This window comes from Poecile atricapillus, chromosome Z, assembly GCF_030490865.1.
Source record: "Poecile atricapillus isolate bPoeAtr1 chromosome Z, bPoeAtr1.hap1, whole genome shotgun sequence".
Lineage (NCBI taxonomy): Eukaryota > Metazoa > Chordata > Aves > Passeriformes > Paridae > Poecile > Poecile atricapillus.
In genome coordinates this window covers 52,181,740-52,209,224 of record NC_081289.1, presented here as the reverse complement: position 1 = coordinate 52,209,224, position 27,485 = coordinate 52,181,740, and the positions used below count along the sequence as shown (strand labels likewise).

Here is a 27,485-nt window from a genome sequence, read left to right as displayed (position 1 = left end):
TATTTCCCTGAAAGTGTTCTGCTGATTTTTTATTTGGATAATTGCTTTCCCTTTCCCACTTGATTTCTCCTACCCTTGTTTGATCTTTCTGCATAATCCAGCATCAGCTAGTGGGCAGAGATAGATGCACACATTCTTTTTAATAATAATAATAATAATAATAATAATAATAATAATAATAATAATTACAACATCGTGTTAATGTAACTGTTTATCCATGTCTGTGATCTTTGTGAATTATACAGATGTGACTTACCTGAAATGTTTTATCTGTTTGCCATCATTACCCACATTGCTGAAAAAGAGAAATGTAACTGGGTCATCTGTTATCTGTGTCATGTTACCTGAAATTTTCCATTTTTTAGTTCAGGGAACATATTTCCCCCATGCCAATAAATGGTGTAGGTAATTTCGCTGTTAACAATGCTCAAGTGCAACTGAATATATAACTCCTTTTCTTGATTTGTGTGTCTCTTCATGTTAATGTTGCTGAAGAAGGTTTATATATATATATATATAAGGTTTGTTCTTGGTTCTTCAAAAAAGAATATAGTAATAATCTGTAAAAAGTAGTTGTGAATAAGCAGGAGATTTGATTTGGGGTCCTTTTCAACACCTTCGAAAATACACAGCTTTGATTACTTTTGTTGTGCTCGGATGTATATGTTCCCAGGCATTTCTCCCTTGCACGCTGTTTTGATGTTGTTCTGACTGGTGGACAAGTCTTTCCACCTGCTGCTGTCACAGAGAGAGGCATCAGTCTTACAAGCTCTGGCTTCTAAGTGAAAACACTTAGCACTAGGTCTAAAGGCGGAGTTCCATTTTTATTAATGAATGAAAAATTTGAGAAAATAGAGCAACAGTGATAATAGTGAATTAGCACTGAAATAGCAAAGTAAAATTTTAGTTACATATTATGGAGATATAAGCTGTTACATGAAAATTATTTAATTGCTAATGCTATCTGTAAAAGGAGTTATAGATGGAAAATTGCTTTAAAGTTTTAATATACAGCATAAAACTCAAAATGTAAAATCCAGTATTGTTTACTTTAAATTGTTTCTTTCTATCAATCAAAATAATTTAGTAATGTATTTTTTCATTCATCTTATTCACTACAGGTTGTATCAATAATTAAATTCTCCTTGGAGGTAATACATATTGCTATCACAATTTACCTTCCAGTGAATATTCCAGTGAAAAAAGATTTGAAAACATTTCTAAATCTGCCTCAAATAAATGTATAAGGGGAATAGAAGAGACTATTTTAGTTGAAAGGGATATGAACAATGATCCTCTGGTCCAGCTACCTGACCTACTTCAATGCAGACCAAAAGATAAAGTGTGTTTTCCAAGGGCATTATCTAAATGCCTCTCAGACACTGACAGGCTTGAGGCATCAATCACCTTTCTAGGAAGCCTGTTCCAGTGTTTGACCACCATCTTAGTAAAGAAATGCTTTCTAATGTCCAGTCTGATCCTCCCCCAGTGCAGCTTTGAACCATTCCTGTGTATCCTCTAACTGGATCCCAGGGAGAGAGAGTAGCTGCTTTGTCTCCCCTTCCCGGGAAGCTGTACAGAGCATTGAGGTCACCCTTCAGTCTCCTTTCTCCAAATGGGATAAGCCCAGAGACCTTGCCTTCCTCACACACTGTTCCCTTGAGCCCTTTCCCCAGCTTCCTTGCCCTCCTCTGGATGCATTCACGCATCCTTCTTAAATTGCAGAGCCCAGAAGTGCACACAGAACTTGCGGTGAGGCTGCTCCAAAGCTGAATAGAGTGGGATAATCACCCCTTTGCCCAGCTGCTGCTGATGCTGTGTTTGATCAGCCCAGGCTGGGGTTTGCCCTCTTGGCTGCCCGGGCACACGCAGCCGACTCGCACGGATCCTGCTGTCAGGCAGCCCCCTCAGATCCCTCTCTGCAGGGCTGCTCTGCAGCCACTCCTCTCCCAGTTTATACTTGTGCCTGGCATTGCTCCATCCCAGGTACACAATCTGACATTTGGACTTGTTAAACTGCAATATTGCCCAGTGTTCCAAACTATCTAGATTTCTCTGCAAGGCCTCATGTCCTCAAGAGAGTCCACAGCATTTCCCAGTGTGGTATCATCAGGAGCCTTGCTAATGGTGTATTTGACTCCTGCATGCAGATCATTGATGAATATGTGGAAGAGAACTGTCCTTAGGACTGAGCCCTTAGCAATACCACCAATGACCATCACCAGCCCCATGCACTACAAGCCTTCAGCCAGTTTATCACTCAATGTACTCTGAATCTGCCCATTCCACAGAGTTCTGGAGAACTTGTCCAGAAGGATGCTGTGAGGGACAGTATCAAAAGCCTTACTAAAATCCAGGAAAACTACATCCACTGCCTTCCCTTCATCCGTGAGGTGGCTGACTTTCTACAGGATATTTAACTCCTTGGAGGAGTTCTTTACACAGAAGGATATTTAAACTGTTGGAACTATTTAAACAGCCCTTTCCCTTTGTGAACCCATGATGACCCTGCCTGATGATGGCATTGTAAAAAATTAGTTTGCATACTTTTTCATTAAAATACGTAAAGCTTTGTAATAATTTGTCATGCAGTAATGTGGGATAGTATCTTAACTGAGACTGATAGCTTGAACATCTAAATGCTCAAATAGAAACACAGATTGATTTAGTAAAGGTTTTACTGTTGTGTCTTCGGTATGTTTCATTATTGAGCTAAAGAATCATTTTTTAATGGCTAAGCCTGAAGGTTAAATTGCTCTATTTTGGTTAGAGATGAAGTCAGATTTCCTTCAGCACTTCAGAAGAATGGCTGACAGATTTCCATGCAAAGAATTATGAATTGATTTGCATGAATTTCAACTATAAATTTCAACATGCAAAAAAAGTCTAGATGACAAATGGTATTTAAAGTAACCAGAGAGCTCAAGTCTCTTCTATCAGCTGACACTCATTATCAGTATGAAAATCTGTATTATTTTCAGAAATAAATGTCTGGGCGGCTAGATAATCACAGCATCAAACAGTGATATTTCCTGACAAAATATTGGCCTATAATTTTCAAATGTTTAAGCACCAGACAACAAAGCTGTCATAAAATAGGTCTAATGTAATCTTTATATGGAACATCTATGTGGCTCTTTTCAATCAAAGGCACATGTTGTTTCATTACTTGACTGTTTTCTTCTTCCTCTAGAAACTTAGTGCAAGGCCAGAATTTCACCTTTTACATTGTGCGAAGTGAAGAATATTTTATATTCACTGTTTTTTTTCTTGTTGGGACTGATCTGTTAGTAACTGATCTTAGCCTTGTAATAACAGAATTTTTCTTTTATTAAAATCTACAACCTCAGAATAGTGAGTTTTCATTACTCTGGGGGAGAAAATTAATTATGAAGAATTGGAACCATATATCTGCTTGTCCTGTCTCTGTACCTCTTCCTTTCATGGGGGTTTTTGTCAAGTAACAGGGAGAAAAAGAAGGAGGTTGTGCTACTTATCAATATTGTGGTAATAGTAATCTGGTACCATTCATTGCATGATACTCTCCTTTTATAGTGTTGGACCTCTAAGAAAATTCAGGCTTGATCATTACCTTGGTTATATAATTCTGCTTCAGTACTTGTCAAGATTGTTTAAGTGTTACTTAAATGTTTGTCCTTCTATACACAGAGATTTGAATTAATTGTTTGGCATTTTGTGCTTTTATCAGATATCCTTCTTAGTTCTGAGAAAAGAAAATTATACAGCTTTTTTCAAAGCACTGTAATATTTGGGTACTTGCTTGAAACAGAAAATCTCTTAAGGATGCTGTGAATAGCCTTGTGAAACAACATACAGTCTTTTATTCAGAGCTGTCTTTTTACCTTGAAAAATGCTTTTTAAAAGCTTGGATTTAAAGCTGTGTGATTCTGAGAGACAGGGATACTTGCAAATACAGATTTTTAAAAACGTTTTGTGGGTTATTGTGAATGAGACAATAATGCAGCTTTTGGATATTAGTTTCATGTTTGGGATAACTTTTCTAGGAAAACTTTATATCTCATGCAGTTTACTGTACTGTAGCAAATTGCACTGATATATTTGCACGTGTTATGAATGTGATGTGATGGTTTTCCAAGATAGGTTTGAGTGGTTTTTATGAGTATGTGTCTCAAATTAAAAATTACTGAGTATGTTTTCTTTTTTTATTAGTACCTGTATCAAATGACTTGACTTCTTTCACGGTCCTGCTTAGTCATCTGTAAAAGAGCATGTCTTTATAGTACAGAACAATTATGTAGGTCTGTCAGAGCGTAATCAGCCTGTATGCTGGTTTTGTTTAACTTGCTGATTGTATCCACCAACTTCTCAATTCTACTGTTTTCACTCTTTTTGAACTAGTGGCCTGTTAAAATTGTCAACCTTTTCCCATCAATTTCCATTTTTCTGTCATTAAAATGGACACACAAGTTTTTGTCTTATCATACTTGACATTTAACATAGACACTTTGAATGTATTGGTAAAGTATTTTTCATATAGTTTGGAGTTCATTAACATTTAACTCCCTTGTAGATTTTGCATGGGCATGTACTGTCACCGTGCTGAAGAAGGGAATTTAGACTGAAGTTAAAATTGTAAGGAGAAATTGAGCATCACATGTTCACTGACAGAAATCATACTGCAAGATACTATTTCCTCAGTCATTGATGTTTGCATTTCTATTTTTAGTTTTGCTATACAACTTTATATGGAAGTAGCATTTTACAATACTTTGAAAACACTCATTTACATCTGCCTTAAAAAAAAAAGGGCAACTAAAAAAAAAATAACAAAGCCCCCAAACTCAACTGTGTATGAAAATTGATAGCATTCTTTAAAGAATCATTCTTAACTTACTATAGTAAGGCATGATATCCTCCAGTCTGGTATTTTGCAGGTGTATCTGAAAGTACTGCTTTTATTATGAGTATATACTCATTGATAATTCTCTTTTGCTTGATTGAATAGCTACAACAAATCACTTTGAGAAACTATATAATCTCACTGAAGAAGATTTATAAATGTGTTCTTTTTCAGACATCTTCCTCTTTAAAAAAAAAATCAATTACCCTTTTAGTTTTATTTAGAATGAAGGGCTCACCCTCATCTTTAACATAATACATAAAATAAGCTTTTACTGCCTCCTCTTCTGTACTGGTTTGTTTTAGAAAACTTCTTACCACTCCCTAATTCATATGTCAGGAGAAAATACTAATATGAACCTGTCAACATCTGTTGAAACAATTATCGTAAATGTAGAAAAGGAAATTAATCAGAGCAACAAATGCTCTTGAAAGGAAGGAAATTTTGTTTAAGAGTTCTGGGGCAGCTTTAATTCAGTTCCGTTGTTCCCCAGCAGTGTAGGACATGCAGTCCTATTTTTGATGTTTATCATCGGTTTCTGCATGGAAGATTTAGACCTGCTGAACTCTCTTAACTTGGCAGATAAATGAAGAGGAAACTCTGAGATACATTGGGGGGAGAATACAATATTAAGCTTAAAAGCTCTATTGCTTATGTGTATTATGTTGCTAATTATGAAAACTTATTTCAACGAATGTATGCCACTAGTATCAACATAAATAAACTAATAATAAAAACTAATAGTATAGCTTATATGATTAATTTTTTGGTTTTCATTATTTGGCTTATTTCTTACATACATTAATTGGTCGTATTTCTTTTTCCTAGCTTTATGCTTTTAGCTGTAAGTCCACAGTAAGAGGTATAATATTTGAAGACCTCCTTGCCCCCTTACATTCTTGTTTCAATAACAGAGGGAAAAGTCTAATTAGACTACATAATTCTCAGTTTGGTTGCTGAAAATGAATTTTTGTTTTCTTCTGAAGTGGAATGCAAGAAACAAATTGTTGCAGACCAGTTCTTATACTGGATTTGCAGCTTTACCCACAGGCCACTCTCCAGATATCCTCATTCCTTTTGTTCCTCTCCCTGCACACCCCACTGCCCATCTTCATCTGCCAGTTGATAAATGGGGTCAGTGACTGTAAAATGCTCAGCTTAAGAAGTGAAAATTTCCATGAGGTAGCTTGCAGATAACTTGAAGTAACTTGAAAAAGGTTGGCGTAGGATGAATGACATGTCTTGCTCTATGTGGTAGGAGAACAGGCTCCCTGAGAGAGTCATAAAAGAAGCAGTTTATCTTAACAGCCTGATCTTCAGATTCTTGTTAGCTACAGACTTAGTAGAGAAAACTTGAGAATAAACTTTCCCCCTGTATTGTATAGCTGCATAATCCCTAGGGGTTGTTTAGTAATGATTTTTTATTTTTGAAAATATCCCAGACTAAAAGTTCTGTTCCCCTGGTCATAGAAAGTATTGTTATTATCCAAAATGAGACATAAGACTTGTTCTACCAATATTTGATTTTTTTTCCTTCCTCTGAAAACTCATTTATGTCATTTGGTACTTTACAAGATTACCAGCATCTATAAGCTAAAAAAACAAAAAAAAACCAAAACAAAAAAACAACAAAACACAAGACAATCCTAGAATAAATCTCTAATTATGCAGTAATGTAGGTGTAAAGGCACCTTGAGAGATCGTTCAGTCCAATCTTCTTAAAGCAGGACTAAAGTCAAACATAGATTGAGTTGCAGTTAGCTTTATCCAGTGTATCTTGGGAAATCATCCAATGATAGAAGTTGCCTGTTTTCCCTGGGCAGCATGTTCTGGTGCTTATCTGCTCTCAGTGAAAAGAATTTGGCCCAACTCAGATTTCCCTCATTAGATCGTGGGACAAGCGCTACTTGTTCTGTCAGCCGGCAGACCTCAAGCACCTCTCTCCCTGATTATCTGTTTCACACTGAAAAGTCCTACTTCTACTTAGCTCTTACTTGAAGAGAACCTGTGTTGTATATTTTAATCATTTTTTAAATGATCAAAATGAAAACATTGAAGGTATTTTTCAGATCTATTTTTTTGGTAGTCCATGCTTGATCTAACATAATGTTACAGATCAGCCATAAAAAACTTTAGTTTTTTAAGTAGTAGCTTTATTTTAGTCTCCTTTGTTTTGGGTCTTGTGTAAGCATTTAAAAGTGCTGTATAAATTTGATGTACTTACTGGCTGAATTAAAAAGCTGTTGTAAGTAAGTTAAAACTTTTGCTCTATTGCCGTAGTGACTTTCATGCATTAACTGTTTAAAGGGTTTTTGTCTTGATTTGTGTGTGCCTACTGTCACTTTTCATTAGCAGTTACCTGTTGGAGGGTTTAGCTTAACTCTTAAGTCATGATTTTGTATACCATTGACATTGCCTGAAAAAGGTATAATTTCCCATGGACATGTTTTCATACTTATAAATACTTCTAATCTCACTCCTTCCATTAAAAGGAATTGCTGAGCAAATAAGTATGTGCAGAAGACTAAAGTTGATGGTTTATAAATTCATGTTGCACCTTTCACAATACAGTAGTCCTCATGACCTCCTACAGTGGGTGCATATTCTGTTTTTGAAAATGTTGTGTTTGAAAAGTAATTCAGTTAATTATTTACAAATAAGTAGTTTAAATGTTATTTTCTCTATATGTTGCTTTGCAATTGAAATTATATATGAGACACTGCTAATGGTGCTTTAACACAACCACACAAGTTACGCAAGACACCCTTTTAAAGGATAATGACTTTAGACTGTATGTTCCACAGATAATGACTGCCATAAAATGTCATTACTACTAACTCTTATGACTTGAAATTCAATAAAGAAAGACAATATAAGAGAAAAAATTGCAGATTCTAACATTTCTGTTTCTCCCATCTGATGTACTTTAGTGAATTGTAAAGTGACAGAAGTATTATTTAGAGGCTGGAGGAATCCTGTAAAAAACCTCAATCCTAGTTTGTCTTTCTGTCACTTTGTGCCTAAGTTTTGGGAAAATACTCATCATCTCCCTTCTACCAAGTTTCTGCTTTGTCTTTTATTCTGGTACCTTTTTAAATAATGTGTTTTCATCCCATGAAATCATCCAATGATTGTATTTTATATTTATAGTCCTTGTATAAAGACACTAAAGCATTTGTTTTATTATTTTAAATTTAGTTCCCCTTTGAGTTGAAAGCATCTTTAGATGACTTTGCTGTCAGTTTGAGACTTGCCAGTCTGTCTTCCCCTCTGCTTGAGCTTTTGCAGTTATGGCTTCAGCCAGTCATCCTGAACCATGTGCTGTTTCAGACCTATTGGTGTTTACCTTCCACATTTTCCTATAGCCACTTTAATTCTGGTTTTGATTTTCATTCAGATGGAGCTCATCCCTACTTTATAGTATCATCCTTGTCATGGTTAATGAATCTCAACCCTTGGTCGTCCTACTATTTTGCAGGTTCACACTTTCTGTCTTTTTGCCCTGCTCTATTAATTGCTGTGCATGTTAGAAAACATTTCAAAGAATATAGTCAAATTACGTGCATTTAGTATGTGCCAAGAGGACAGCTGGTTGTGGGTCATAGAAAAAAATGGAAAATGCACATTATTTCACTCGTTGGCAGTCTGTTTCCATAAAGGTACAGGTGATTGCCTTTGTCTCTAAGGTCAGTTAATCATCTTGGCTTTTTCTTTGGATTTAGCAATGAGGGCTCTTGGCGGTGGTCTTTTTATACTTATAGCAGACCTGCCGCATCTGTTTTTTTCTTTTACTTTGATGTCTCATTTTGTATAAACTAAGTGGCTTTTAAGTTGTTGTTGTTTATGTATGGACTGTGCATCACTCTCTATGTAAATTCTTAACCTGCTTGGATTTATGATCTTGCTCGGCTGATTAGCAATTTAATCCATTTATGGTAAAGCTTTTGGTTTTGATGGTTTCCTTTCCATAAAGGTTGAATTTCTAAGCAACATTCTGTCCTGTAACTTCCTCTTATAAAAACAAAAATTATAAATACAGCACCTCCTCCCAGTCTTGTAATAGTATCTTTGGAAGTAGCTGTTTTATTTTATAAGTTATAAATTAAGGAATTAAATTATTAGACTAATTAGGTATTACTTGTAATACACTTAGTAAAAAATAACTAGTTCTATCTATTATTTTTATCTCTTCAACTAGTCACTACCTGATTTTGTAAGCCAAACTAGACTTTAGATCTGAGTAACTCTCAGCTTTTTCTGAAGTTATGTTCTAAAGACCTGGTATTTTTAATAAAGGTTTTAAATTTCTGTATATACTATCACATTGAAAAACAATCTAGAAGTATTTCACGCATCAGAATACGTAGGCACACTTGTTTCTTTTTTTCCAGACAAATTCTCATTTACGACATTTCAAGTTTGTCTACAATGTATAGAAAAAAGTTGGGCATTAACTACGGTGTGTAATTTGTCGTTAGTCTTTGAGAATTTTCTTCTAACATACTTCTTATGTTCTTCTTTGTTTTCTCATGCCCTGAAATATGTGTTACCATTCATGAACTTTTCATATGTTAAAATTTTAGCTTCAAGCTTTCCAAATGATGTGCTAACCCACTGGGTAAAAGTTTGGTCTCTTTCACCTCTTTTATATCTCAGAACTGGTTTCTTCTTCCCTTTTTATTTTTTGCTTATTCTTCAAAACAGAATTTGGACCAAGTTGCAGAGAAATTATTTTCTCTATTTTTGGATTATTTCTCTTTCTTGACAGTGTTTCTCTGCACTGTGGGTGTTTCTCTGATTTTTTGAAGCTTATTTTTCTTTTAGAGGTTGTTGTAAGTGAATACCTAAAGAAAATATTTTTAAACTTTAAATGACGTGTACTGCTTTCCCTGTAGTCTGTTTCCTCTATGTGTAAATGTACTTCAGAGAATGCATTTAGTTTTATTTCTCTGCTTTTAATTTGTTTTGGGTTTTTTTTTGGTTTTTTTTTCCTGTTAGGCTCGGCGCAAGGAAGTTTTTATCCAGGAGCGATATGGAAGATTTAATCTGAGTGACCCATTTCTGGCTCTTCAGAGAGACTTTGAGGCAGGTGCTGGTGATAAAGAAAAGAAGCCAATATGCATGAACCCCCTGTCCATTTTAGAAGCTGTTATGGCTCACTGCAGGAAAATGCAAGAAAGAATGTCAGCTCAGTTGGCTGCTGCTGAAAACAGACAAAAGAAGGTATCCTGCTATTGACTTTTTCCTTTTCCCTCTCCTGATTTGTTCTTTCATGTAATTTTTTTCATTTGCATTTTTGTCTTGATTAACATTGTTAAACATGAGTTAAAATGTTGACACTTAATTTTCATATAGGGTGAGGTGCAGGTTTTCTGGTGACATTTTGAATGCACACTTCATTTGTTCTGTGATTTAGCTCTATTTATGGAAAAAAATCTGTATAACTGGTACAAGTTGATACAGTAGATATATAAGTAGACAGCTCAGTGTGAACGTAGATAGCATCATCACAATATATTTTTAAACCGATACCATTGGAGCCTTGAGGAGCTATTGTTATTTTCATTCTAACCTGAATAAAATAAATAATTTATTTTCATTTTATATTAGGTGGCTCTACTTCATAAATCAGTAAAAGTGTTTTATAACTCTAAAAGTACTTTTTTTTATATTTAGAACATTTTCTGTAAAAAGAAAATCGTTTAGGGACAATAACGTTGCAAAACAGAATGCCAAATTGAAGATAAAACAATGTCATTTTGAAATTGAATGATTGGTTGGTGGCATGTATTTCATTAATATGTAAGGCATACGTTTCTAAAACATAGCTAAATAGGAGTATGTTGGGGAGGGGTTTCTGAGAGGAAAGAGGGGAAACAGTCATATAAAGGACTAATCTAGACAAGGTATTTTTGAATAAATAGGAAAAAATGCTCTATGTGTTTATCTTCACTGGGTATAAGATGGATCGAATGTCTTCTGCTGGGATACAGCTTTATGGTGACAGTTTTACATTGACATGAAAACCCTCAAGCAAACAGGCTAAGACAATTGATATAACAATGATTTTGGTAATGATTGCTCTTTGGGAAAAAACATGCATGTGAAAGTGCTGGAAGTTGCTGGAAATATGGTTAGATTAAAAAAAAAGATATTACTAGACTTTATGTATGATATGTAAGTCTTCAAGCAGTTCAATGTGGAGTGAACTATTACTGGTACATACCTCACACTTCTTTCTGAGAACTCTTAAGAATTAATTTTCTATCTCATAAGCTTTTTCAGTAAAGAGAAAAATAGGAAAGGGCAAGCAAACTTACTTTTTGTGACTGTAAAAGGATATTGGGAGAAAGCCTGACACATCTGCAGGACAGTTGAACTAGTTTCTTGTTTCAGTGCAAGGCCACAAGTCTCTTCTTGTACCTAAATTCTTCATCTATCTCTGTTTTTCATTATATGCACAGATAAAGGCACCCAAGGTGGGCTCATATGTTAAGAATATGTCAGTATATTAATATGTAAATTCAAATTTTGCCATTTTTTTGTCTTTTTTTAACAAAGTCTATATCTGTAAGTCTGTACAGAACAGACTTCCTAGGATACATGAGCCTTTTTTTCTTTAAATCTTAATTTTAAGGATTTGAAAACAGACTGCATGTTGTTGAGCAGCTGTGTGCATGACTCTCTACTGAATTACATCTTCCCCTTTTAAGCTCCATTAGAAACGCTATTTGTACAAGACACTCTTAAACTCCTTGGGTTTGGCAAGAGATGTATCTCTCAACCATCTCCATTCATTCACAAACCATTCATTCAGTGTTTTACCTTCCCTTCATTCCACATTTTTCTGTCTGTTCTTCATCTCTCAAATCCTTCTGTTGAAGAGGGTAGTAGAGATGTTTAGAGGGACTTTGAAAAATGATCAACAAGGTAGGGTGGCACAGTGTAAAAAAAAAAAATCAGCCTAGACAAATACAACCTAAATACAAGCCAGCTGCACCCCCTCCCTCCAAGAGTGGTTCCTCCTTCTCTAAATGTCTGATGCCTCTATCTTGGTGTTTGAAATTGCTTCACTGTCCCACTATAAATAATGGAGTCTGTATACAGCTGTGTTTATTTTCTCTGGGTATTACTGAACTTTAAACAGACCCAGAGTGAACTCTTATTCCAGGGGGGACATAATATCTGTGAATATAATAATCTCAAAAGTATTTTATTAATAAAATTTTGATTTGATCACAAAAGACAAATATATTAGCATGTAGAAAAATCAAGGAGGTGCACAAAGGACTGTAAGTCATACACTTACCATACAGAAACATTTAATTCTCAGATGTCATCTGCTTTTTGTTAATTATCCATCCTCTTCCATCTCTCTGGATGCTTTTCTTGGAGCTGCTGTGAAAATTAATTTTGAGTTTTCCTGGGAACACAAAACAGATCATCAAAATGACAGTTCTTGATTTGTTGAGAGCTTGCAGAGGAGTCAGTTTTGGGTTGCATGCTCAAAGAAAGGCAGGCGTGGGTTGGAAAGGGCCTGTTGGTGTAATTTATTCTAACCTTTTGCTTAAAGCAGATTATCATCATCAGTACATCTGGTCATCTGTGAATTTGTCTTGCTTAGTCATGAAAACCCCCAAGAATGGAAATACTGTATCTTTTCTGCAGTGGTAAAGTGCACCACTTTTACCTTGTAAAGAATTTACTCACCTTGTAAAGAACTTTTCTCTGAGACTGAGCCTCTCAAAGGGCAAGTTTTCTTTTCCGTAAACTTTTATTATGGAGCCTCACCTGCCATTACCAAGATGAATTTGACTCTTGTCATCACTGTAAGGGCCCTTCAAAAGAATGTTGCTCTTAGATTATCTCTCTATTTTTCACTAAACTATGCAAGCCAAGCTTCCTCAACATTTTCTTAAAAGGCATGCTCTCACCTTTGAAAGGCCTTTGCTGGTCAATTGTTTATGGGACACTATATTTTTTTCTCAGTATCCTTTTTTATCCCTTTTCAAATCCTTCTTGGACTCATTTACAGATGTTTATATTACTGATATGATACAGTGTACGTATATAGTACATTTTGCAAAAATCAGGTTCTAGTTAATTTGTAAACTCATAAATAATTGCAGTTAGTTCCAAATCTGTCATCTAAAGGAAAAAAATACCATGTAAATATTCAGAGGTTTTTCCTATTCAAGATGATGCAGCCAAAAGAACAAGAGGGAGAGAGACATACATAGGAGACAATGTAAAATGAGAAAATAATGCTGCTTTTGTATATTCAAATCAAATAGAGGATTTACATTTATATTAGGGAGCCTTCATTTAGATGCAGTGCTTACAAATAAGGTACTATAATAGTATGGTAAGCTGATTTCATGCTAGTTAAATACTAAAATCTGTTTGTAATTATTTGGAAGTAATATCATTTCACAACGCTTGATTTATAAAACAAGAACCTCATCTGAAAAAAAAAAAGCAGAATAATAAAGTATAGAAAGTTTTGACGAAAAATATTTCCACTATAATCTTAAACATCTCCAAGCTTTAGAAATTGTATACATTTCTCATGATTTTTGTACCTATTTTAACAAAGAAAAGAAACTGTTGGATGCTCCACTTGTTTTGAAATTCTAGTGAAGCATGCAAATGCTGTTGAATCCTTTGAAAAAGCAATGAAATAATTGAGAAAAAAATTAGGGTTTTTTTCACTTGTAAGCTATGATTGTGACCATTCCTAAATACAATGTCAGTATAATATTTTGTTAATTTAATTTGAAGCTGTACTTCCATTAACAGGCCTGAAGAGATGTTGCTGCTGATACAGTTTGCTTAGCAATGACTGATAATGCCATACCTTATTTTTCATATGTCTAGCACTGGTTTTGGGGATCTGAGCAGCCTGATCTAATGGAACGTGTGCCTACCCATGGCAGTGGGGTTGGAACTTCAAAGTCCCCTTCCAACCTAAACCATTCTATGAGTCTGTGATACTGTTTTTAAGAAAGGGTGGGTATGGTTTTTGTGAAAGGCATTGTGCAGAGTGGCAACCCCCAGGCTGACAAGCTCTAAAACCCCAGTGCAGCCCATATACTGCTAAACAGGCTTTGAAGTATTTGAATCTGAGATGATATTTAAAATGTAGGTATTATTTTCCACAATGATTTCTTCCTCATAAATGTTTTATAAAATGGTGCATTACCATATTTTTGTATTGCTTTTCTAGAAGAGGGTCTGTGAATAAAAGTGTAAACAGTAGGCAAAATGAAGAGGCAATGGCTATATGAATAAGGGGGAAAATGATTCTTATCCATTATCTGCATTTTAGTAATAGTTCTTTGATTCCAGCTTATACATCACTGATGTCAATGAGACTTCTCACTATTAGTAAGTACAGGAAAATATTTGTGCCTCTGCCAAAAAATTGTCTAATTCATAAACGTTAAAACAAGATACAGGATATGTGCATGATGGACTTAAATTCCTTCAGTTGGAGGAAGAGATAAAACCTAACCCCTTCATTTCTGTCCTCAAAGATTTTTTGCAAAGCTCATCTCTTAGTTGTGTTTGGTTCCTTTACTGAGATGACTTTATGTTATGTCTTATGTCAAATTTTTGGAGAACAGATAGCTCCATCACTCAGGAATCACAAGCATTTAACATCCACTTTGGGGAATCTCTCTTTTGTCTATGGAGGAAATGAAAAGAGTTTGCTTCATTTCTAAATTGCTTTACTGAGATGGCTCTGTCTTTCTTTTGCTTGTGTAAGGTTATATGCACTTGTGTTAGATATCACAAATCACCTTCCTGGGTTCATTTTAGTCATGCTCTCAAAGATTAAAATATCAGTGTCAGGTTAATACTAGGTTATTGTGAAATGAAAATGGTTAATGAGAATTATTTTTTGTGTTTTCTTATAGTTGGAAATGGAAAAATCTCAGTTACAGAGTCTTGAACTGGAGCACAAAAAGCTATCTGCTCGCCTTGAAGAAGAACGTGGAAAGAATAAGCATGTAGTATTGATGCTAGTGAAAGAGTGTAAGCAGTTGTCTGGCAGAATTGTAGAAGAAGCCCAGAAACTGGAAGAAGTGATGTCAAAATTTGAAGAGGAAAAGAAAAAGGCTACTGAATTGGAGGAGTCTCTTGCAGCTGAAAAACAAAGGAGTACACAAATGGAAGCTCAAATGGAAAAGCAGCTGTCTGAGTTGGACACAGAGAGAGAGCAGTTGCGTGCCAAACTTCACAAAGAGGAAACACACACCAGTGACCTCAGAGAAGAAAGAGATAAAATGATCAAAATGATTGAGCAATTAAAAAAAGAGAACGAAAGTAAAGCCAATCTTTCTCAGAAGAAAAGCGATAGGAGTTTTGTTTCTGTTTCAGTTGAAACAGAAGAGTCAAGTTCAAGAGCTGTTGCTTGTCAAACAGAGACTGTAATGATGGACAGTAGCATAGAAAATGCTAAGAAGTTGCCTTTGACTGTCTCTATAAAGCCTTCTACAGTGAGCCCACTAGTGTCTGGCAATTCAAAAATGAATGTGTGTGCCAATGCAGCATTTGTGAAGCCTGTCTTTGATAGGCAGTCTTCATCTAGTGAACTTGTCCCTCCTATGACTCCTGTTCTTGCACAGAATCAAAACAGAATTGAGGAAAATGGACCAAGTACAGGCTCATCCCCTGATTTATCAAGTAGCACTTCCCCTTTTTCAAATAGTAATACCCTTTGCACCCCCACCACACCAACTGCCACAGCTCAGAATTCCTCGCTGTCTTCATCTATACACAGTTTGCCTTCACCATCTGCCAACACTACTGGCCATCCAGGCCTAAATCCACGAGTCCAAGCAGCTAGATTTAGATTTCAGGCAAATACAAATGATCAAGACCAAAATGGAAACACAACCCAAAGCCCTCCCTCAAGGGATGTATCCCCTACTAGTCGTGACAACCTTGCTGCCAAACAGGCAGCTCGGAATACTGTTACCCAAGTTCTTTCAAGATTCACAGGCCCTCAGAGTAGCGCTCCTACGCGGCCAGGGACATCTCATTCAGGGGAAGCTGGCACTTGCCCCCCAGTTGGTAGAATGACTTTAAAGACTCCAAGTGTATCAAGAATTGACAGAGGAAACCCTCCACCTATTCCTCCTAAAAAACCAGGGCTTTCACAAGCTCCTTCTCCACCACACCCACAGCTTAAAGTTTTAATGGATAGTAATCGGTCCCCAAATACGAGTGCAAAAACTGACAACAAAACCATGACCTCACCTCTTTCAAGTTCACCACAAGGAATCAGGGTAATAAATGAGGAAATTATTTCTAAGTCCTCACCTCAGCTGCCACCAAAACCTGCTATAGATTTATCTGTGGCACCTGCAGGCTGTGCCATACCAGCCATAGCCTCATCTCAGGTGGGTGCCTGGCCTTCCCACTTTCCTGGACTGAACCAACCTGCATGTTCAGAAAATTCCTTTGTCATTCCCACCACCATTGCCTGTAGCTCCTCCATAAACCCTGTTAGTGCTTCATCCTGTAGACCATGTGATTCAGACAGCCTCCTGGTAACAGCATCAGGTAAAGGGATTGATATGCTACAAACTGTCTCCCTCAAAAATAATGTTTTGGTTTTCTTATATGTCTTGTTTGCTTTATTTATCTTGTAACATTCTCTTTCTTACCTTCTAAAAGCTAACATTTTTGTTTATATTTTTCCCACATTCCAGGGGTATGGGAATTCTTTCGCTGATTTAGAAATGTTATAAATAAGTTTGCTTCCTCAAGAAGTCACCATATTGATAGCTTTTTTTAAAGATAAAGAGGACTATTGTTTAAAGTAAGTGAGCTGCAGATTAGAGTATATTTAAAAAATCCTTTATTTTTTTAAATTTATTTTTGGTTAATGGTAGTATTTTGGACTTCAGATTGCTTTCTCAGTCTGGAATGATGTTTTGAATATTACCTTTCCAGGAGATCTTCTATGGAATATGTATTTCGATGCTGTGTGAATCTTTTAAAGAATAGGGCATAGCTGGGATTATGGTATTCTGCTGTGCAGTAGGTAATTGCACATTAAGACATGTAATTGCCTGTATAACAGTGCAGTTTCCTATATGCCCATAGAATATCTTTCATTTTTATTTCGGTTTTTCTATAGGTTTTTTTTTGGTTGTAGGCTTTGTTAATACTCATGTATAGCATCTCACAGCTTTACTTCAACAGATAGAGGCACAAATTTACTGTTGGAAAGTTAAAATCTAACTGTTGATAATTTTAAGTCTGGAGTGAATGTGTGTATCTGCTACTCATTTTGTGTTTTGGTGGGAACTTACTGGTGTGTCGAATGTGCCACCAGCTTCTGGGAATCTTCCTGATGGCATTAAAGTGAACAAAGACAATACTAGTCTACGTTTCAGTAAATTGTAGATCTCCTATAAAACTTTTTATCAACATTTCCCTGCTGGGATCAGTAGCACTAGAACATTAGGTAGAAGCTCCTCTTTAGCTTGACTTGCAGTGAAAAAAAAAGGAACAATTATATCCAGAACACACAGTTATGGAGCACTTTAGACCTTCATCAGCAGTGATAAATGTTTGAATTGTTTCAAACTTTGAACAGTTAATTCGGTTATATTCAGTATACTGCAGTCCCTCAGAACTCTAGTCCCTGCATCATCATCTGTAGGGCACAAAAGCCCTGCACAGCCAATCTGCTGCCAACACATAACCAGCCACTTTCTCTTGGTTGCTGCACCACTAGCTAATAACTGAGTTGAACTCAAGTACCAGGCCTGGGGAAGTCATTCCAAAAACTGTGTGTGGTAAAATTGAGTGTGTATATATAGGAGATTCCAGGTTTCCTATTATTAACCAATTTTTATTCTCATTCCAATTCACTGAAGACTTTCTACGTGTATCAGTAGTCATGCTTTTAACATTTGGTTATTTCACCATACTGTCAGAATCATCTCTCCTTTCTGAACTGTGCCATAAAAGGATGAGCTCAGAAATCTTATCCTTCTGTTTGTCTACTGCTCCTCAGAGCCAACAGAATTGGGATTTGATGACTGCCTATTAGTTTGCTGTTTTTCATATGGATATCCTGAATTTTCATCTTAAATTCGTTTCCAAGATGAGTCTGGTTGCCATGTCAGATAGATTATTAGTCTCCCAGTATTTCAAGTATTTTTCAAACTTAATTTGCCTTCAAGTGCTATTACGCTCCATAACAGAATTTAAAAATTCTTTAAAAAAAAAAAAAAATCTCAAATTTTATGAGCAAAAAATAAATTACTGGAAAAGTCACCTTCAAAGTGAATCGTTTTTGTAAGCGAGAGATTATCTTCCACAAACCCTATCAGCATTACTTTGGTGTATGTAACAGTATTGATATATACATTTATGTATGATACTGATATTTGGTAATAATTTAAGATGGTTATTGATTGTTCTTTAGAAGAATAAATCTCATGCCTTAAAAATTAAATTACCAGTGCTTTTCTTTATAACTCCATGTATTGTTTTTTATTTAGTTGGTTCTTTGAGGTATTAAATTTTTCCCTAGGAGAACAATAGTTCTTTTAATTTCACTTTATTTCATCCAAATATTTAATAAGTGTTTCTTATGAAATGTGTGACCATTCTCAGAGAAAGTTCTCAAAGAGAGGACTTTTTGTCAAAAATTGTTAGATTTTTTTGATTTTTAAGATTGCTTTCTTTCTCTAACTCCCTTAAGTTTTTTTGAAGAGGCATGGAAATATTTGTTGATTTAAGTCCATTGTAATCCTCGCTCTGAACATTTGATCTTAGTACTTTGTAAGTGACACTGTTTTTTTGGGAATATTTGCAACTTCAGATGGGAAATATATCCCATGACCTAAAGTTTGCTAAGAAATATTGCTTAAACTCTACTTAGCTGTATGCTATTTTGTTTTAATATTGAGATGTTATTTTAGTATCTTCTTTACTGTCTACATACAGGCTCAAAGAACCTTAATAACTTCATAACTTAATAACTGTAATATTTGCATAAATATTCAGGAGGTTCTTTGTGTTTTACCCAAAATAATGCTTATATTTTATTGCACTTATTCTTCAATCTCTTTATGTTTTTAAGGGAATTTAATCTATTTTGGCCAAGTGTTCTACCAAACTGCAGAACTAAATAAATTTAGGGCAACAGATATTATGCAAGTATGGAAAACATTTCCTTCAAAATTTTCAAAAATTAAAAAAAACCCAAAAAACCCAGATTTTATAAATATATATGGCAATAGAAAGATAACCCAAATTTAATAACACTGGCTTTGTTACGCCAATGTCAGTAATACCTGAATTCGTGTGATTTTATTCCCTTTATTCAGCTTCTTTTTTAAGTATGACTTTTTTTGAGGTGGGAAATATCTAACAAACTACAAATACTGCTGAGACCTCCTTCCCATATCTGCATTTTCATGTCCTCTAGGCATGGAATCAGTTAGTTTTATTAATGGTCTGGTTAATTTTTATATGTTTTATTTACTTCTTTTTTCAGAAAATGTTTAGAATTTCAATTTTACATTCAATTAAAGCAGAGTATGGTTAAATCTGTTTCATATTTTATTGTATTGTAAGTAGTGAGCTTCAGTCAGAATTTTTTTATCTTTTTAACAACAGTGGCAAACAATTTTAACATATTAAAGGACATTAACAGAATCTTTCATTTTTAGATTCTTTTTGTTTGTCCATAAATTCATGCTTCTTTCTTCTAATGGTGGAGTCAAAAGAGTCAATAATAACCTAATCACTAAAGTATTATATTTATTAATTTTAAAAGATTTTCCTAGTTAGATCAGCTTTCTTTAGGAACATATCAAGAGTCTGATTTTCAGTAAGGTGGTGTCTTGGTTCTAAGAAGAGGAACTGTTAAGAGCAAACTTAAAATGGGAGCTCTGATCCTGTCATTTATGCATTCTGCTAAAGTAATGTGATCGTATCTTCTTTTAGAGACGGGTTGTTGTACCACATATTGTTCTTTTCATCCCTGGTAGGAAAAGACATGGGCTTTCATCATTAACATTAAGCAGACTGCACATGGAGACATTACAGTGAACATTTATGGCCTGATTCAAAATCTGTGGCAGTGTTTTCATTAACTTCAGCAGCCTTTGAATCAGTGCCAAAATGCTTCTGCTGTTTGGATTTCTACAGTTCAATGACTGTAAGATTTCAAAATGGAAACAAATGTAGGCGTTTGGATTATCATACCCCTGGGATTTCTGCTTTCACTTTCTTCTTACTTTTGTGCTTTCTATGTCACTCTTCAATGAAATGTATTTTTTTATTTTGCTCATTCCTCTAATGATTGATTTATTCTGTCTTTACAATTGGCTTTGAAGATAAAAGTGTGTGTGGCAGGGGGTGAAGGACTGATCTAGGCTCTGAAATTAACCATCTCATATTCTGAAGCTGATGCCAGAAGCTGTTTTTGTCTGTCCCTCTGCCCTCCATCATTGCATGCCCTACAAGCTTTCACAGATGCTTCACATTTCCCAACTTTTTGCATCTGTAATGGTGTCCCTTATTTATTGGTATCTTCTAATGTTGGTGCATTTTGTTGATGACAAATTGAATTTTATTATACTGCTTCACATTGATAATAGAATGTAAAGTTATATTTGTGTCATTGCTTATTTTTGTATCTTTATCAGTAGAAGGTTTTCATTTAATGGTAACCTAGTATAATGAATTTCATCACTGAATTGCAACAATATATTTTTCTTTCCAGGGAGCTGAAATGAAAATTAGGATGTGACATTAAAAATTTTCTTTCATTTTGGCCTTTCTCTTAAGGATGCCCCAAGAACAAACAAACAAACAAGCAAATAAACTACATCAAAAATTGCCCTTTTTTTAAAAGGGAAGGAAACCCAACTACTATTCATATTACCAAAATTCCAGTGTTACTTGGATAAAACATTGTAGTAACTGCAGTGCCATCTTGGCAATATTCACTATCAGTTAACTACCACAAGAAGACAGTAAAAACTACACAAGTACTATTTAAAATACATGAATGGATGTACAGCAACAGCTGCAGCACAGTTAGTTTCAAAGAATAGCAAAAGGCTGGAAAAATAAAACCATTTTCACAATGGAAAGGAATACCATAAGTTTTTCTTTGGACCTTAGTGAATTTTGTAAGAGTGAACTGTTCTCAAATGCTGGAAGTTGAAGATAATATATTTTTTTGCCACTTAAAGGATACAGTTTAATTTGTATATTGCTTATTGGTTTTTTTTATAAACTTCAGAAACCCTCAAAATCCTCTGATTAAAATTATTGGAGAAATAAGTATTACTAAGAGTATTAATAGTCAGAAGGTAGCTTCAGAATTGAAGTTATGAGAAGGTGTATGGAGTTCATTTTACAATTTTTCTTTGGTTTAAATTTGGATTTAAAAGGTAACTTCATAGCTACAGTGTTGACTTCATACAGTGAATATGAAAAAAATAAGTTCAATAATAAGCTAATGATATTGGGAAAATACTGAAAATATGTTTCCTTTCGATACTTAACAAGTAAATGTAATTTAAATTGACAAATGTAGCTTATTTTAGAAACAAATTTGAAAATACTCCAATCCTTTTTTGTTGTTTTTTTTGTTCTCTTTTTTTTTTAGTGGAATCAAACAATGTATTCTTCATTAGTGTTGCTCAGATAATAAATTCTTTTGTAAATCTTGATTAATTAAAAAGTATCAAGATACTACAAGGTGCCCAGTCTGTTGTTTCTGTTGGTAATTTCCATATTTGATTTTGTTTTCCAAAATGTGGAGCAGATCATCCCAGTATGGTACTGCTACTACCACATACTTTTTCTAGTTCAAGATAGAACTTACTAGCTAGAATGGAACTGAAACTAATGCCCTGCAGCTCTTCTTCAGTCTCAGGCATTTCAAAACTGCATTAAAAGCTGCATTAACTTGCTTTGTATCAGATTTCAGCCTCAAATAGCAGCCTATTTGTGGCCACAGAAGACAGTTATTTATTCAGGAAATAAGTCTAATGTGTATTTTCTAAAGGAAATAGTGAAAATATGAAAAAAAACCCAAAACAATCTTTCTCCTATTTTCTCTTGCAGTCTTTGATCAAGGAAGAGTGCACAAAATATTCCATACCTTAAGCAGCAAACTTCATATTCTTAACAAAGTCCCTACTAAAGCCAATAAGTAGTCAACAGAACACTTAACCACAACTTCTAAGCTTTCAGAGTTTTGGACTGAATAGTCTTTGTTAATGGAGTGACTTGAAAGCTTTCATCTATGAATTTTATATAACCTGTTATTCATTCCCATTAGAGCATTTTATGATATATTGTTTAAGTATCACTGAGTAAAAGGAATGTTACCTTAATGGAGGGTTTCATAATAAATGTAATTTTTCTGTATTATTTGTGTAAATGATTTCTACGTGTGTTTTCAGACTTTCTGAAAGACACCTGAAATCATTAAGGGCTCTCTGTGCAATTTATCTTTATAACTACATGTGAGTTATATAAATAATAAATATATAAATACTAATGTTTGCAATAAGGAGGATAAAATTACATATAAAAGTAAGTACTTTGTTTTGAAAACTTTTCCATAGATACTTAAAAAAAATCTTCCCAGCATATTGCAAATAAATTAAAACTTGTCTAAAACTTTGTAATTTTTGATAATATACCTTTTTTTGAGACATCCAAATGCTACTACAGTTCACAAGTTTCACACTGACGTTTTGTAGTGAAGTCCTGTGCATTTGTATTAGTAAGTGTCACCCGAGAATGCAGTTTTCATTCTTCAGGATACCTTCTAATGTGTAGACAAAGCACTGTCACAAAACTTTTGCTGAACTAACAAATGCAGTCGTTTTGAAGATATTTTTTAACACTTAAAAGAACACAGAAAATGCAGGGCTTTATTTATGTGTCTCTAACTTTTGTTGCTTTAACTCACAGGCTGGTCTTCCTCCCTAACCCCTTCGTTAACAAGTGGTGGTCCTGTCCCCCTGGGTGGCAGGCCCACCCTTCTTCACCAAGCTGCTGCCCAGGGAAATGTCACTTTATTATCAATGCTGCTTAATGAAGAAGGACTGGACATTAATTACTCTTGTGAAGATGGCTATTCTGCCTTGTATTCTGCTGCTACGAATGGACATACAGGTAAATGATACTAAGATCTAGTATGGCATCCATGTAAACTAGTGAAAGCTTATTTTATAAGTTTTTAATATTCAATTAGATCAAATGCATTCTTCTTAAAAATGTGAAATTGAAAGTGAGATATATAGGTTATATTACGAAAGTCGTGGTATAGCATATATGAGCAATGCTTCTTGAAGCAGAATTTTGAAACAAAGAAATGGTAGCATTCTGCAGGAGCATCCATTCTAATTCTCCACTTACTTTGTATAAAAAGCTACAGGTACTATCACCCAATATTCTGTGAAAAAAATAAAGATCTTTTGTAGCAATAGGAGCTTGAAAAAAAGCTTTACAGGGAGTAAGCAGCAAATAGATGGTCATCAGGGTTTTGATCTTCTACAGCAGCAGTGAAAATGATGGAAGATAGGGTCAGAATAGTGTGTTACTTGGGAAATAAAATGAACTGTCTTTATTTTTGAACTAAATGAAATAGCCCTCATTTGTTACTTAGGCTTTCCTGAAAAAATTAAGAGGGGTTTTTTTCCTCCTATGACCCCAACCCTCCTCTGTATTGAGGAAGTAGCTTTTCTGAGCCTTTCAACAGTCTTCATATTTTATGAATATATTTATGAAATGCAGCAGGTATCTTACTAAGAGATAATTAATTTCATTGATAGTAACTCCTAGCAATAATTTTCAGACTTTTCACACAAGGTTCTCAAATAGCAGGATTTTTTTAAATGTCCAGTGCACGTTACTATAGCTTTTCTACCTACATGAAAACCTCCAGATTCTTATATTGCAAGTGGTATCATTATGCTGTTTTAAACACTAAAGATGAAATCCAGCAATACCAATGGAAAATATTCCATTAAATTTTAGTAAATTCAAAATTTTATTTCAGAGTAGAAGGTGGAACATAGTCTCATTAAAGCCACTGCTTTCAAGAGTACTCTGTGGTTTTATTTAATAAAATATTTATTAGTGACACAATTACAAACCCTTGATCCAGTGTTCCAGATAGTCCATAGTGACACTATTTCATAATTCTTTTCAAGTATTTAAACAATGAAACTAAACTTAGGATATAAAATCTGCAGACAGGCAGATGGTGTACATTTTTCTCACATGTTCAGGGTTAATTTTGCTACCTGGCATAGCAAAGAAGGAATTTTCATTTTGCTCAAAATGTTATATTTTGTCTTTGCTTCCTAGGGCTATGGGGTTTTTTTTGTAGAAATGTCTGGGTCTTTTCACCTGAGTTTCTTTCCTTTGCCAAGACCTTTAAAATAGTGAAAAAGTACTTTTTTTTTTCCTTTGGTGAATTTTTCGTTTTTTCAATTTGTTATCTGCAGTGTTATGAATCCTAATTAATTATATTGTGTGGATCTATTATTCTCCCCTCACTGAATGGATGTTTGGTGTATTCTTCTCGGCTTACATCCAGTTATCATTGCTAAGATTTATGGGAGACCCCAATTGACCCAATTCTTCTTTATTCATCTTGTGTTCTAAAATTGCTTCAAAGCGAATGATTTTCAGTTACAATTACAGAGCAGCTTCTACTAACAACAAAGGCAATTTGGTTCCTCATTTTATTGTCAAAATTTCAAATAAGAAAGAGACTTGATAGAATTGTGAAAACATAATAACAAAAAGCAAACATATTCATGTGCACCCTGTAATTGTTTAGTATGTTTTATTTTTTGAGATAAAACCAGAGGTTATAGTGTTGTTCTAATATTTATAGTTGACAAGATGTGAAAAGTATTTTGTTGTACAAATCATCATATTTCAGCAACTAAATGGATTGTATGAACTCTGAAGGAGAGAATTACACAGCCAGCAGTGTTGATGTCTCCTTAATGAATTATATGATAATTGAAAGTTTCAGATTTATAAAATTTTTGGAGAAAGATTTTTGTCCTTAACTTTATTATATAATAATTTTTCATTACTTAAGTCCTTTATCATACCTCTTTTTAACTAGCTAGGTGGAAAGAAATTACACTGGTGTCATTTTAAGGATAAAATCACTTATTGTTCAAATTTTTCAGTGTGATGAGTTGTGTTGCGTATGCTGGTGGGTGCTCACACCATGATTTAATTTGTTAACAATATTTTCAAAGTTGACCTAATGACTTAATAGATTTTGAGATTTCTAAGTCAACTAAGCAGATTTTCCTATTTCTCCTGGAAAAAAAATTGCCAGAAGAAAAGAGTAACTTTAGAATTTATAAAAGCCAGCATAATGAACCCTTCAGAAATACCATGGTTCAGAGATTCTTGGAAGAGTGTAAAGTGAATGATCCCCACACATTTTCAGTGAAGAAATACAGTATTTGAGATGTGTAGATAACTAGAGAGTGGTAGAGCACATTGTAACCAGCATGGTGGCAGCAGCTGTTACATGCTGTCAGCCCATACTGTAGAAAAATTTGAGTTACACAAGAAAAGAGCACTGAAATACTCTGTCCTAATCTATCCTAATTGCAAAATGTGCAGCTTTCCTGTTTGGCAACAGTTGCCTTTTGAAAGCTGCAGCAGAGGGTTTGTCCAGCACATGAGGTTAATAGCAGATGCTTTGTTTCCAGCACACACTGTCCCTAATTCTGTCGGTCTGAGAGAGAGAAATTCACCCTAAAAATACACACTTCCTTTGTATTTGGACAGACATGAGGAAATGGTTAATTTTGTGGTTCAGCCACTAGATTGGGATAGCTGAACAGGTTGTCTTGTCAGACTGTATTGGTTTTACCATTAGCAAAGAAGGAACCACTTCAGGTCTTTTGTGTGCTTAATAACAGTAGTTCTCTTAGCTAATAGATCTACATAGGTGTATGATGTTGCAAATCATGACCATTCTCTGCCACAAAGAGGTGGAGAACAACACAATGAAACTAAGAGTTTCTGAATCTGAGAGATTTGAAGATAATATCCTTTGGACTCAGCTATGTGCTAATCATATGTATTTATGGTGTAATAGATTCTCTTCTATCCTGAGTATTTGGAGGCTGTGGCACTCTGGTTGATAGGAAAAAACTGGAAGGATGTGGGAAGTAGAAAGGAATGAGGTGCAGAAACATACAGCTACATGGAGTCTGCTTTGTCAAGCCACCGGATGTATCTGCATGATGTTTGCCAACACTCTGGAAGAACTAACTACCCAGCTATGGTGGAGAGCACTAAAATCTCCAGGTGTTTGTCTTAATTTGCTTCCATGTTTTGCTTTTGCTATGACCAAAAATTTTATCTTAGTGGCACCAATGTCTGTCTAGTGCCTCCCCTTCCACCCAGTACTCCGCTTTGCTGCTTACTTTGGCAGACCAGAGTGAATTGGAGTGAATGAGCCTGGATTGACCCAAATTACCCTTCTCCAAATCCCAGTAAAAACTCTATCCAGAAGACCCAGGCTTCTTGGAGATAATTGCTATTTTACTTGATATGCCACCAGAACGGGTCATGTGGAGCTTATTGGCTCACATGTTTTGCCTTATGCAAGTAGCTGTATTTTCCTCATGGTCACACTTATCCCTAAGAATAAAAAGCTGTTTTCAGAAGCAGTATTTTCATAGAGATAAGCTTCATCAGAAGCAGTATTTATACAGACATAACCTACCACCGGAATGATCTGCTGGTCAATAAGTGTGAATTAACCATGCCTTTCTAGACAGGTAGTCTTGTTCTGTGTGTTCATGGCTTTTGCATGGCTAACATATGCTTTATGAAGAGACAGCAAAGTATTCTAGCCAAGTACTTGAAACTTCTGGATGGAAATGCTTTCAACACCCCTCATAAACGTTAAAAGTATTTTAGGATGTCAAGCAGGAATCTGTATTTTCAAGTTAATAATTTAATATAGGACCAGGATTAACAATGGAAAGAAGGAAAAAAGATAAGTCATTCTTAGCAGAGTATTTTTGTGTTAAAAAGTGAATAAAAATATAATTTTATTTGAAGTAGTACTATCTTACAATTGGGGGGAATTGGTAAGTTAGTTAACAGAAAGCTTTTTTTATGAATTAAAAAAAATTACAAGTCAAGTCCTGGTAACTAACCGTGTTACAGACAACCAAGTTTACAACAACAAAAAATAATTTCACATCAGATTGTTTGCTTCAAAATTAAAGAATGCTAATTTGCAACATAACTTAGAGTGTTTTAAAATCTTGTTGCTTAATGTTAAATTACTTAATCAATTCCACAACATCTGAATTAGTATTCAAAAAAATTGTAACAGGAGTAAATACATCGAAGAATGGTTTAGACTAGTCAGATTTCTGAGTAGTTCTTAATGTATTTTTCTGATATCCAAGTAGTTCTTAATATATGTTTGGTTCTGATACCTAAACTTCACTAACAAAACCTGGCTTTGGGATTTTACTGAGTGCTGGAACAGCATGCATTAAACTTGCTCAGAAATCAGGTCAGGAGTTTGTAACTG

At 34.8% G+C, this 27,485-nt stretch overlaps 1 protein-coding gene across 4 annotated transcripts in view; it reads left to right on the top strand.

The window, feature by feature from the left end:
• LOC131573308 (cortactin-binding protein 2-like) overlaps positions 1–27,485 on the top strand; it is a 76,672-nt gene that overhangs the window by 18,075 nt on the left and 31,112 nt on the right. For 3 of the 4 annotated variants that reach the window (XM_058827129.1, XM_058827128.1, XM_058827127.1), the window contains exons 3-5: positions 9,881–10,105; positions 14,803–16,453; positions 22,856–23,059. In XM_058827129.1, the coding sequence (XP_058683112.1) occupies positions 9,881–10,105; positions 14,803–16,453; positions 22,856–23,059 (2,080 nt within the window). Of the gene's footprint in view, positions 1–9,880; positions 10,106–14,802; positions 16,454–22,855; positions 23,060–27,485 lie in introns of those variants that run through there. The other variant, XM_058827130.1, reaches the window with a different exon arrangement.